The 12351-nt window shown below is 36.5% G+C and overlaps 1 protein-coding gene across 3 annotated transcripts; it reads right to left on the minus strand.

Moving 5' to 3' along the window:
* Positions 1-508: 508 nt before the first annotated feature.
* Positions 509-11272, minus strand: mapre1b (microtubule-associated protein, RP/EB family, member 1b). Of its 3 annotated transcripts, XM_051097421.1 has the most exons (8): positions 11187-11272; positions 10001-10124; positions 7607-7752; positions 7168-7366; positions 5868-5977; positions 5350-5502; positions 2621-2656; positions 509-2429 (listed from the first exon to the last, which is right to left on the minus strand). In XM_051097421.1, the coding sequence occupies exons 2-7, from the start codon at positions 10119-10121 to the stop codon at positions 2639-2641; spliced, it is 747 nt and encodes a 248-aa protein (XP_050953378.1). In that variant the 5' UTR covers positions 10122-10124; positions 11187-11272; the 3' UTR covers positions 509-2429; positions 2621-2638. The 3 variants fall into 3 exon arrangements, with proteins under 3 accessions (XP_050953378.1, XP_050953376.1, XP_050953377.1); XM_051097419.1 differs by lacking the exon at positions 2621-2656; XM_051097420.1 differs by lacking the exons at positions 2621-2656; positions 11187-11272 and adding an exon at positions 10906-10930.
* Positions 11273-12351: the final 1079 nt, after the last annotated feature.

Genomic DNA, 12351 nt, shown 5'->3' on the forward strand with positions numbered 1-12351 from the left:
TAAATGTATTTTATTTCATTGTTGTTTTTTAAAAAAAAATCTTGTTTATTTCTTAAAAATGTTATTATTATTATTATTTTTAATGTAAAAAACAAAAAATAGTCCATTGGCTGAGACTGATTTTAACTACACCCCTATATTTATGATCAGGAAATATTCCTGTCTCTCTGTCCTACATGGTGAGTAGATAGACCCTATTATTTTGAGGTAAATGTGTTCAGAAGTATGAGAAATCTGTGTGCAACTTTCAAGAATGTCACCACAGAACACTTTTTCTATAATTAATATCCATAACATTTCGTTTTTATGTGTACAACTGTTCAGAACTGTGCTGTGACAAATATTCCAAAACTTTCTGAAAATACAATATGAGAATTAACTAAACAATTACGATATTGTACAAATTGCACACACACACAAAGTATGTATAAAGAGACATTTTTTAAGACGTGCCATACTTATTCCATAGGTCGTTCCTAAATACCAGAAAAGACGACACCAACAGAAAGACATGTAAATACTGTTTTATTGTAAGAAATGGACTTCAGTTAAAAATGTGGAACTCTTAACAGCCTGCAAGTACAAAAAACAGGGAGAGAGAGACAGTTTGGTCGTGGTGCGGGGCCCACAATGTACTGAGTACCTTCGCTACAGATTGTTCTTAAAGGCCACAGAGCATTGAAAGGAAGGAAAGGAGGACGGGTGAATCACTGCATTTAACAGACATTACCTGCTTCCAAACTACTTCCTTCCACATTTTTACTTGCATCCACCTTGTGCCAATATTTAACAGTTCGGCTTATGTGAAATTACAATGGGATTTTTGTCAATGCAAGCCCAGAAATGTGAGTGTCACTTGTTTTCCTATTGTCTCCTGTTATATTCACCCAACTGCAGCAATATTTCTAACCCAATGAACCAAAACATCCAGCTAAAAGCAGGCAAGTTCTTAAGGGTCAAGGTAGTTGATAGCACCAATAACAACTCTGATTGCCGGTTTTGCATGTGCTATTGATGTCAAACGTAACATTGAGAACTACACAGAAAATTCATATCGATTGAGAATGACCAGTGCACATGAAAACAATGAATCTACACGCAGAGGAAGTCAGAGTTGGCACAGTGATCATCTTGAATCTCCTAAAAGCGACAAATGAAGAAAGCGAGCATTGCCTTAAAAGGCAACTACATAGATCGAATCCAGAACTGAGCAAGTAGTAAAGCTTTCATCTAAAAAGCTCCTTTAGATGATATTTTTAGTGTTTTTGAATTAGCTTGACATGGTTATTTGGGGAATGGTCTTGAAAGAGTGCAATATTTTAAAATAACTCATCTTGCTTTAGGTCTAAAACAAACAATATTCTGCTGCGGCTGCTTCTACAAATAATTAAAAGAAACAATAAAACTTAAATTTAAAACTTTAATATCTTGAATTACAAACATTTGCCAGAAGAGACAGTGCGCATGAAAGGATAGAAAAACGCATTAAATATAAGGCAGTAAAAACAGGTAGAAAATGGGCAGTGTTTGTCTTGTCAACTCAAATTTTGGCCGAGTCCACCAACGTAGTGGCTGCTAACTTCATACGGATAATTCTTTAAAACGAAAGCAATAAAATTATAATAAAAACATTTAAACTCGTGCAACCGTGGCGCCACAGTACGTCGGCGTTCTGCAGGCCAAAGCGCACGACTGAGTGTTAGTACACGCGCCGACTCGAAAGCGACGCTTCACTACATCCATAAAACAAAGCAAAGACAAACATCAGACTGGGTCCACTCCCTCCAGACAGTCTGTATAAGGCACAGTCACTGAGGGTAGACTGGAGCGGTGGTGACTGCTACCTGCCTTACTCTAAAGCAAGCACCAAAACCATGAGTGGAAACTAGGAAGCGAGAGGGTTTTACGCACATTTTGTCATTCCGTCCCTCGGTTTTGTGTCAGTCGGTATTAAATAAACGTGATCACAGATATGTACCACAGCGGTGAGGGAAGGGGGGGGAGACGCCACCTATAAATCACTACAGAGGATGTGTCCGAGACGACATTTAAAACAAGATACATACATTTGCAGGTGTCTGAAGTTGCTGAAAGAGGAAAGGAATATGAGATTGTATATTACAGACAGGAAACAACACACTCTTCCTCGGAGAGAAACAGGACTATCGTGGCAGCCAGAGGTCTGAGGGCATTAAAACAGTTCGTTCAACATGAAGTGTGTCTATGCATGCTTTAGCAGATGGATTGATTCAGTATGGAGTTTGTTCGGAAAGGTCCAAATGCATAATATGACGTGTGGATGGCGGGGTAGTGACTGTGTGGAGAGGACGGGAATGAAAAGGGTGAGAAGAGGGTAAAACTGCAACGAGTCACGAGCATTAGAACTCCTCCTGGTCCTCTGACTCAGCGTCTGGTATGACAAACCCCTCCTGAGAGAGCAAAAAAGACAGAGAGAGAAAGAGACTGAGTCATCTGATAAGAAAAGTCTTGCCATTTAAAGATCTTTCTGCTGTTTCCCACTGCAGATGCTGTTAACCAAGACACATTCCCCAAAACAGCAGTGTCTGAACCACTGGTCAGTATTTACAAGTTCATTAAATGAATGAAACAAGACGTTTACCGTGGACCTGCAATACATCTATTCGTCTTGGGAATTCTGTGATGTCCATAAAAAAACAATTGGTCACACTTTATTTTAAGGTCCAGTTCTCACCATTAACAAACCATTGACTACAGCTTTTACCTCAAACACTTGATTTGCTGCTTATTAATATTTAGTAAGATAGTTTTTAAATCCAGGTATTGGGTAGGATTAGGGATGTAGAATATGGTCATGCAGAATATGTGCGTTAGAAGTACCAATAAACGGCTGATATGTTATTATTAGGCATGTTAATAAGTAACTAGTTAATAGTGAGAATTGTTCCCTATACTAAAGCGTTACCAAACAATTTTTTAAAATTTATTAGAGGTTTTCAAGGTCATGTAAATACAGGACATACCTTTTACTAACGCAAAGCTGTTAAATACTAATATATATATATAAACTCTTATTAACCCTTGACACTGGCACTGGAGGCTTTCAGTTGTCAAACATGAATCATAGCTGATTACCAATAGCTAATTTCACCAACAGAATCAATTTAAAGGTACAGTTCACCCAAAAATGAAAATTATGCCACTTCCGCCTCCTCATATTGCCCCAAACCCATTGCCACCTCAGAAAGTTCACAAAGAGATTGAGTAGAAGTAAGCCATAAAGCACATCCAATATGGCAAACAAAAGCTTAAACGTGTTTGCTTGTCATCCAAGAACCAATGAGGTTGTAGTATGATTATACTTCCTGTATCTTTTGTGTGTTGATCAATGTTTATATGTGAATAAAAGGCCAAATCAGCTGACTACTTAAAATGAGTATGCTTCTTCATAAGACTTGATAAGATTAGTTTATGTTCATGTTAAGAGACATCCTGATAATTTAGTCACTTCCACGTCATCTAAGATGTTCATGTCTTTCTTTCTTCAATCGAAAAGAAATTAAGCTTTTTGAGGAAAACATTCCAGAATTTTTCTCCATATAGTGGACTTCAATGGGGATCAATGGGTAGAAGGTCCAAACTGCAGTTTCAATGCAGCTTCCAAGGGCTCTACACAATCCCAGCCGAGGAATAAAGTATTATCTAGCGAAAAGTCCTGGAATGTTTTCCTCAAAAACCTTGATTTCTTTTTGATTAAACAAAGAAAAATATGAACATCTTGGATGACATGGGGGTGAGTAAATTATCAGGAAATGTTTATTCTGGAAGTAAACTAATCCGTTAATGAGCTTGATTTGTATTTTTATAGAAAGTTTTAGTGAAACTGACTTTCAATGAAGGGGTTTGATAAAAATATCTTATATTCAAGATAAATTACAGTCTTATGGGTCGTGGGAAATGGAATGGCATGAGGGTGAAATGATTTTCATTTTTTGGGGGAAACTATCCCTTTAAGTCAAAGATGATGCCTAATCAGCTAGGGAACTAGGGATGTATCAATATTATCGATATTGTGATAGCAAAACTGTCTCGATATTATTGTGGTCACATGACGATATGAAACAATAGGTTTTCCGGGCATAAAAGGTTGTTTTTTTGGTCCATTATGCTTTGACACAGTATGTGTCAAATGATCTAAAGCCAAAACCACAATATTGCTTAATCTCTTCATCAAGTCTGTTTTCGCTGCACGTTTCAATGGCAAAGCAAAGCATACGCTCCCGATCAGCTCATGACGCTGTGTTTTCCGCACCTCCGAATGGATCACAGGTGTGTTTCCCTTAAGCAACTATGGTTGCAAGTTCCATCGTTACCAATAGAGTTCAATGGAACTAACAGCGCTTTTGGGAAACGCACCCCAGTTCACTGTGAATGAATGCAGTGAATTTGTTTATTGCATGTACTGTGAGTACAATGCACATTTGGGAGCGCAACAGCCACCAGTTAAGCTTTATTTTCGCGGCAGATGATTACAGCATTTCACTAGATTTGTATTGAGATGTGTTTTTGTAAGCCTGTTTTCATTGAAGCTGGAATTTTCCTTCAAAATAAAAGCTCTATTGCCATTTCCGTCAAAATAAAAGCTTAAAAGTGCAGTATGAACTGTTGACAGCTAGTGGTTTAAATGGGTAACGTTACTGCAGTCCAAATTCAGAATCTCTCTTTCAAGTGTAGAAATTAGGAAAGTAGTAATGTAATTTCCCTACTGTAGTGTAAAGCAAAAATAATATACCTATAAAATATTCATTTTCATTTATTTTAAAGTGCAGTTGTTTTACAATATATGGCTATTATTGTCGTTGCTGTTATTATTACTACTACTATATTCTAATTTGTTTGGCTGCCTAAAACACCAGTGTGAATGTAATTTAGACAGACAGTACATCACAAATAAAAAGATGGTCGAGTCCCCTTTAAAGTTCAGGTACAAGTCAGTTTTTTCTGACAAAAGTTTTCTTAGGTACATTGGAGTTTTCAGGTTGGAGCTCTTAATTTTGAACTGTCAAAGTGCATTAGATAGAATAATTTAACTTGAAAATGTACAAAATTAGCACCCCCCTCCCCAATTCTTCATTTGTCTTTTTTTTTTAAATACTGCAATAAACATAGCACCGTGGACTTCATATTGCGATATTATTGTATCGTGAGATTTTGATATTGTTACATCCCTATAGGGAACAAAGATAATCATTAACATATGACTGGTCAATAAACTCATTGGTCAATAGGTGTGGAAACATTGTTAATTGCTACTATAGTCTATGTTGAGACATAAGTTTCTCTTTGAGACTGTAGTTGTGTTGAACTCACGTCTGTGGCATAGAGAATATCCACAATCCTCTGCAGGGTGGGGTCTCCCTCCCCCTCCTTCTCTTGACAGATCAGCTCAATGTTCCTCAGTTTGCCAAAGTAAAAGTCCCGCTCCTTCTCCATGTCCTGGATTGTAGACTTCAAGATGTTTAACTGAAAGTCACCAAACAAACATTTTAGCCATGAAGCCCAAAGTACACTTAGGTTTTTACGCATACATTAAGGTACTAGGTACTATGCTAATGACAAACTTTGCCACTTATACTGTTCATGTGTTGGCAGGTGCAAATTAAAAGATACCCGAAACTCTAGTTTAATCAAGTATGACAAAATTGTATTACTCTTCACTTCTAGAGAGAAATAGTACAGACATTAAACAAAGATTACATTTTAAATTCACAATTCCTGATTCACACAGATTACCTATTAAAACAACCTCATTTTGCTCAGAAAAACTTTACAAACGACAACAAATATGCACCTTTACACAGTGTGAGAATGTACATGGTATAACAAACCTCTTGAATAAGCTCTGCCCTTTCATCATCACCACCAGCACCAGGTCTCCGCGCAGAGCCAGGCGCCGCCATCTTGGGTGTTACCTTGGCAACAGCTGCTCTCTGTGGTGCTGTTGGGAACAATCAATAAGTAGTAAGAGACGGACAAATGATTTTGAAATACAGCAACTACAGGAAGTACTTAACGTTCTGACCATGTTACAGAACATCACTTGACCTGTTATTGCAATGCACTAAACATGCAAGTCAGTGTGTTGATAATTAAGTTTTTTTTTTGCAATGAAACGCAAGCAGTAAGTGGGCGATAAAAACAACATTAAATCAAAATGGCCTCATTTACTTGAATCAGTTCTCAATGGATAGTCAAGAACCACCCTTTTTTGCTTCTTGAATATCCATTTTCATTTGGAAACACGGCTGATTATGGAAGTAAGAGGGTTGTAACACCATTTCATGCTGCTTTTATGCCTGTCCAACAGTCTTTAAAAATCACAACAGACTCACCACATGTCTCCATTGTCTGAAAAGATTCAGTCTAGCACTTTCCATTTGGTTGGATTAGTTAACACTAAAAACTCTGATTTTTTTCAAAATCATTTAAACATTAACTTTACTGAAATGACTGCAACATGGTCCACTTCTCCAGCAACAGCAACCAAGTTACATGTGTATGTCTTAGCTGACATCTCACATTCTCTATACTGACTAGACTTCAGTGCTGATTAGTCAGTAAAGACAGATGCATCAGCAAACTGAAACTGTTCCATAAACCAAAGTGCAGAAACTACGAAGTGTTCCACCATTTAAATCTGCTACAGACACTGAAGACATTTAAAAGCCCAAAAACCCATGACACATCTTCATACCAATTACAGCAGCTGGTGTGGCAGTCTTAACAGGACACGACTGATGGATTACTGTAAGCCAATGCACACGACGGCAAGAACAGAATGATCAGTTCATGTATATTTACCTAAGAATTAATGTAAGCACACATGAACATAACACAAAACTTGCTGGATATCAATAAAATGGGGGAATAAAATATTAAATATTATAAATATATTTTGGGGTCAGCAAGTTTTTTTTCTCATGTTTTTGACAGAAGTCTCTCATGCTCCCCAGGGCTACATTTATTTGATCAAAATTACATCTATATCACTGACGTTTGAATTCTAGCGTAGTTATGAGCATCTGACCTTTGTGGGCAGATGTACTGTATAAAACGTGAAAAATATGTCTAATCCTAAATGCTGAGGTCAGAAAACAAGGTGCAAACTATCGGTGCAATATAGCCAACCTGCATTCATGATCTTCTTGGGCTTGCTGAGGGCAGGCATGGAAGGGTTGGGTGCAGGCATGGTGTCCTGGCCCTGTCGTGCTTCCACTGGGTCGTAGTCTTTTCCATCATAGTTGGCATCAAAGAACTTCTTAAACCACTGAACAAACTCAAAATTGTCTTGAAATTTGCCCTTGACCAATTTGTCAACCGGGATAATCTGATGGGGAAAACACAACCAAATATTATTTATCATGGATCTTTCAAAAACTGAAAATGTCTACAAGCTGTAACTGGCTCCGATCCCCAGTAACAATAGGATATTCTAATAAAGAACCTTAAAATGGAATTTAATAAACATAAGTGGCTTGTTGCTAAACCTCTAAAAAGTCTGAACTCTGTTTTTGCTTAACTTGACGAGACAAACACTGCTTGTGCAGACAAGCTTGAGGCAACTCACTTTGTCAACTCCCATTTTCTTGAAGGCAGCCTGCAATATCTTAAAATTGTGAATGTATTCATGTTCTAACTTTGCACCAAATTTAACTTTCTTCAAAGGTATGCAGCCTGGGAACAGCATGTCCATGAACTGGCAGTAAGCTGCGCCTGTGGAGAAAAAACAGATTACAAACAGTTAAAGGAGAAGTTGACTTGAAATTTCTTGATTAATTTTCTCACGTCCATGTCATGCAAGATGTTCATGTCTTTCTTTCTTCAGTCCAAACGAAATTAAGGTTTTTGAGGAAAACATTCCGGGATTTTTCTCCATATAGTGGGGTAAAAGCAGGTTGAAGGACCAAACTGCAGTTTCATTGCAGATTCAAAGAGCTCTACACAATCCCAGCTGAGGAATAAGGGTCTTATCAAGTGAAACAATCAGCCATTCTCTAAAAAAAAATGTATATACTGTAACCACAAATCCTTGTCTTGCACTAGCTCTGCGATGCGCATCAACGTCTTCAGGCATTACGTTGGAAAGCTCATGTGTGGCTAGTTCTTTGTCTGTGTATTTCGGTTCACCAAGGTAGGGTAGGGCGAGAAACTCAATCTCATTTTCTCCTCCAACTTCAAAATCATCCAACATTGATGTTTTACCTTTTTTTGTAAAGTGCGTTTGACTTTCTTTGCATGTTCACTTTGTAAACACTGGGTCGAAGGGATGTAACGATATGATCAATATCATGGTATCATAACAGCAAAACTGTCTCGATATTATCGTGATCACATGACGATATGAAACGATAGGTTTTCTGTGCAAAAAGCGTAGTTTTTATATTATATTTAAACTTCTTATTCCTACATAAAAAGTCTTTGAAGTTGCATTTTGGTCCATTATACTTTGACACAGTATCTGTCAAACGAACTAAAATGGAAAGCACAATTTGGCTTAATCCCTTCATCAAGTTGAACATTGTTGAAGGTGATCAGCTCATGATCCGGTGTTTTCCACAGCTCAGAATGATTCCGTTCACAGTGAATGCACTCAAATGAACTTGTTTACTGCATGTACTGTGAGTTTATTGCACGTTTGGGAGCGCAACAGCCACAAGTAATCCTTTATTTTCATGGCAGATAATTACAGCATTTCACTAGATTTGTAGTGAGGCGCTTTTTTGTAAGCCTGTTTTTTACTGAAGCTGGAATTTTGCTTCAAAATAAAAGCTTTACTGCCATTTCTGTCAAAACAAAAGCTTAAAAGTACAGTATGAAAGGTTGACAGCTAGTGGTAACGATACTGCAGTCCAAATTCCGAATATCTCTTTCAAGTGTAGAAATAAGGAGAGTAGTATTGTAATTTCCCTACTGTAGTGTAAAGCAAAAATAATACACCTACGAAACACTCATTTTTATTTATTTTGCAGTGCAACTGTTTTACAATATATGGCTATTACTGTCATTGTTACTGTTATATTCTAATTTGTCTGGCTTCCTAAAACACTAGTGTGAATGTAATTTAGACTGAGACAGTATACCACAAATAAAAAAGAGGGTTGAATTGCCTTTAAAGTTCAGGTCAAATCACTGACTTTTTTCTGACTTAAGTTTTTTTTTTTTTTTGGGGGGGTTGGAGCTTTTAATTTTGAACTCTCAAAGTGCATTAGATAGAATAATTTAACTTTAAAATATGCAAAATGTAAAAATTCACCATATCACTATATTACCATATCATGAGATTTTGATACTGTTACATCCCTACTGGATTGGTACTTTAGCATACATCACGCATGACCTTTCCAACACTATTAGGTAATGTGTAATGAGTCAAGCTAGTACAAGATGAGCATTTGTGGTTAAAAAGTATATAAATCTGTACTTTGTTTTGTAGAAAATGACAGATCGTTTCGCTAGACAAGAGCCTTATTCCTTGGCTAGGATCGTGTAGAGCCCTTTGAAGCTGCACTGAAACTGAAATTTGGACTTTCAACCTATTGGCTCCTATGGAAGCCCACTATATGGAGAAAAATCCTGGAATGTTTTCCACAAAAACCTTAACATCTGTTTGACTGAAGAAAGAAAGACAGGAACACTTTGGATGACATGAGGGTGAGTAAATTATCAGGAATTTTTAAATTCTGAAAGAGAAAAAAAATTGTTCCATTGCTCCAAAAGATATCCGTAATCATAAATGCATTAAAGCACGTCCATTTCTTCAGCAATGTTGGTTCCAGAAGCATTTTTTTCCATTCAGTTTCTCATAGGGATTTAAAAGAAGTCCTTGAGAAAACAATACAAGCCAGAAACTAAGCCATTTCCTTAAATTTCCATAAATTTCCTTATGAAAGAAATTGAGTTTCCACTTCCAGAACCCAACTGTCGCACATTATACTACAAAGCTGCATATATTACAACTCACCTGAACATAAAAGCTCGATCTTGGTGAAGTTCATCTGTAGAGACTCATTGATCCATGCGAGCATGTCATGGCGACTCAGATTGTCGCTAGTCACTGAGGTGGAATATACGTTCACAGCCATGTCCTAAAATGAAGCAAGAGAAATGAGACGTCATGATGAGTAACCATGTCCTGACGCAGACTAAAAATTAATTGGGATTGAAACTAGGACATATAATATTAGGTTATTATTAATCAACATAATATTATAATAATATAAGAGGCTTATTCTGTTAACATCTTAATTATATTATAGAGAAGTATAAAGAAATGTAAGGACTGCATTAAACGTATTTTATCACATGGGTTACTCCTAAGGCAGTGTATCACGGATATTAAATCTCACATTTCCTCTTCCATCCGCCTATACAAAACCAAGCACGATGCCCTTGATTGTATGAATTAAATAGTATTTTTAGTCAACAAAAGCATTGGTATCTAACAGAATGAACACTATGGGTAAACCAACAGTGTGATATAGACTATGTAGAAGAATGGAATTGTAATACATCGTAATGCCATTAAGCCAGCCAGAGTCTCAAGACAGCTAAGCAGATGCTGAGAAAGAGACAGGAGTGATGTCAGCCACTTTATCTGTGCCTTAAAACCTAATAAGTTGCACTACCTAGACAACAATCTATTCGAAGTCATTTTTAATTATAACTCAAATGCGCATTTGACGCCCAAAATGCGTTGTTTTTAGGCACCTCGAAGGGATTTGAGACACAGCCCTTGAGTCATACACCGCCTCAGCTGCTCATCTACATCCAGGCCTCGCCTTCACCACTTTAACCCTTATAACATACGCATTTACCGATACTTATTAAAACAAGAAGGCTAAAATGAACAAACGTATTTACTCAAACCTCAAACAGCGGCCTCACCGACCACAGTACCGACGAAATATAAGACAAGCCCTGCTAATTCTTTGTCCCATAAAACATCAGCAGCAGCATCAGCTTCCGTTAGCGGCCGGGGCTAACCGTTCATTTCAGCGCACTCGTTTAAAATAAACCCTTCCCGATGGGTCCTTAAAGCTTTAACGACGTTGTCACAACATAACCTATCTCTCTGCGTCATTCATTCAAATAATAAAAGAAAAAATAGAATATCTAACGGTATTTGAAATGTCTCAGACGAGTTTTACCTCTTGTTCGCCGGCGCCTCTTTCTCTTAGATCATGCGTCGGTTTGTTCTTTGGGCGTCTTACGTCATTACGTAAGGATACGAAGGGAAAATATTGTGGCGGAACACTTGACAAAATAAGAGTCTTTCGGTCTCGTTGCTTTTATTTGGTGATATTTCGAAGGAACTGTATTTATACTAAAATTAGATTTTATTGATGTAGGCTAAATAATAATGAAAATAATAACATTTATTTAGTTTATGTATTTTTATGTATTCTTCTATGTATTTATGTATAGATAGACCATATCTAAATGTGGAATTAAAGTCTTTTTTGGTCAAATGCTTAAAGTAAGTGTAAGAGAGGTCACGCTTTAGTTTGGGACCAGTTCACAATATTAACTATTAACTACGACCGCAATATTCTTCTAATCTGCTGCTTTTTAATAGTTAGTAAGGTAGTTGTTTAGTTTAGGTATGGAGTAGGTTTAAGGGATCTAAAAGATGGCCATGCAGAACAAGGCATTAATATGTGCTTATTTAGATACTAATAAAACAAATATTCTAGTAGTATACACCACCAGTCAAAAGTTTGAGGATTTTAATGTTTTTTTAACGAGTCTCTTCTGCTCACCAAGCCTGCATTTATTTGATCCAAAGTACAGCAAAATCGGTAAAATGTTGAAATATTTTTAGTATTTAAAATGACTGTTTTCTATTTGAATATAATTTAAAATGTAATTTATTTCTGTGATTTCAAAGCTGAATTTTTAGCATCATTACTTCAGTCACATGATCCTTCAGAAGTCATTCTAATATGCTGATTTGCTGTTCAACATTATTATTATTATAATTATTATTATATTAAAAACAGCTGAGTAGAATTTTTTGATGAATAGAAAGTTCAGAAATACAGAAATTGATCTGAAATAGAATTTTTTTGTCATCACTTATTAGAATGTTTTCTGAAGGATCATGTGACACTAAAGACTGGAGTAATGATGCTGAAAATTTAGCTTTGATCACAGGATTTTTAAAATATATTAAAATAGAAAACAATTACTTTAAATAGTAAAAATACTTATTTAAAAAACATAAAAAAATCTTACTGTTCAAAAACTTTTGACTGGTAGTGTATTCTAATAAGCAACTAGTTGATAGTGAAAATCTCTTAACTAAAATGTCAT

Source organism: Labeo rohita, chromosome 23, assembly GCF_022985175.1.
Source record: "Labeo rohita strain BAU-BD-2019 chromosome 23, IGBB_LRoh.1.0, whole genome shotgun sequence".
NCBI lineage: Eukaryota > Metazoa > Chordata > Actinopteri > Cypriniformes > Cyprinidae > Labeo > Labeo rohita.

What these genes read in the sequence shown, in the direction of transcription:
- mapre1b (XM_051097419.1), bottom strand. Translation starts at nt 10,121, where the DNA reads ATGGCTGTGAACGTATATTCCACCTCAGTGACTAGCGACAATCTGAGT. An exon ending in AGAAAATGGGAGTTGACAAA is followed by an intron (nt 7,367 to 7,606) that starts GTGAGTTGCCTC and finishes TTTCCCCATCAG; the next exon opens with ATTATCCCGGTTGACAAATT. An exon ending in ATATTCTCTATGCCACAGAC is followed by an intron (nt 2,430 to 5,349) that starts GTGAGTTCAACA and finishes TTGCTCTCTCAG; the next exon opens with GAGGGGTTTGTCATACCAGA.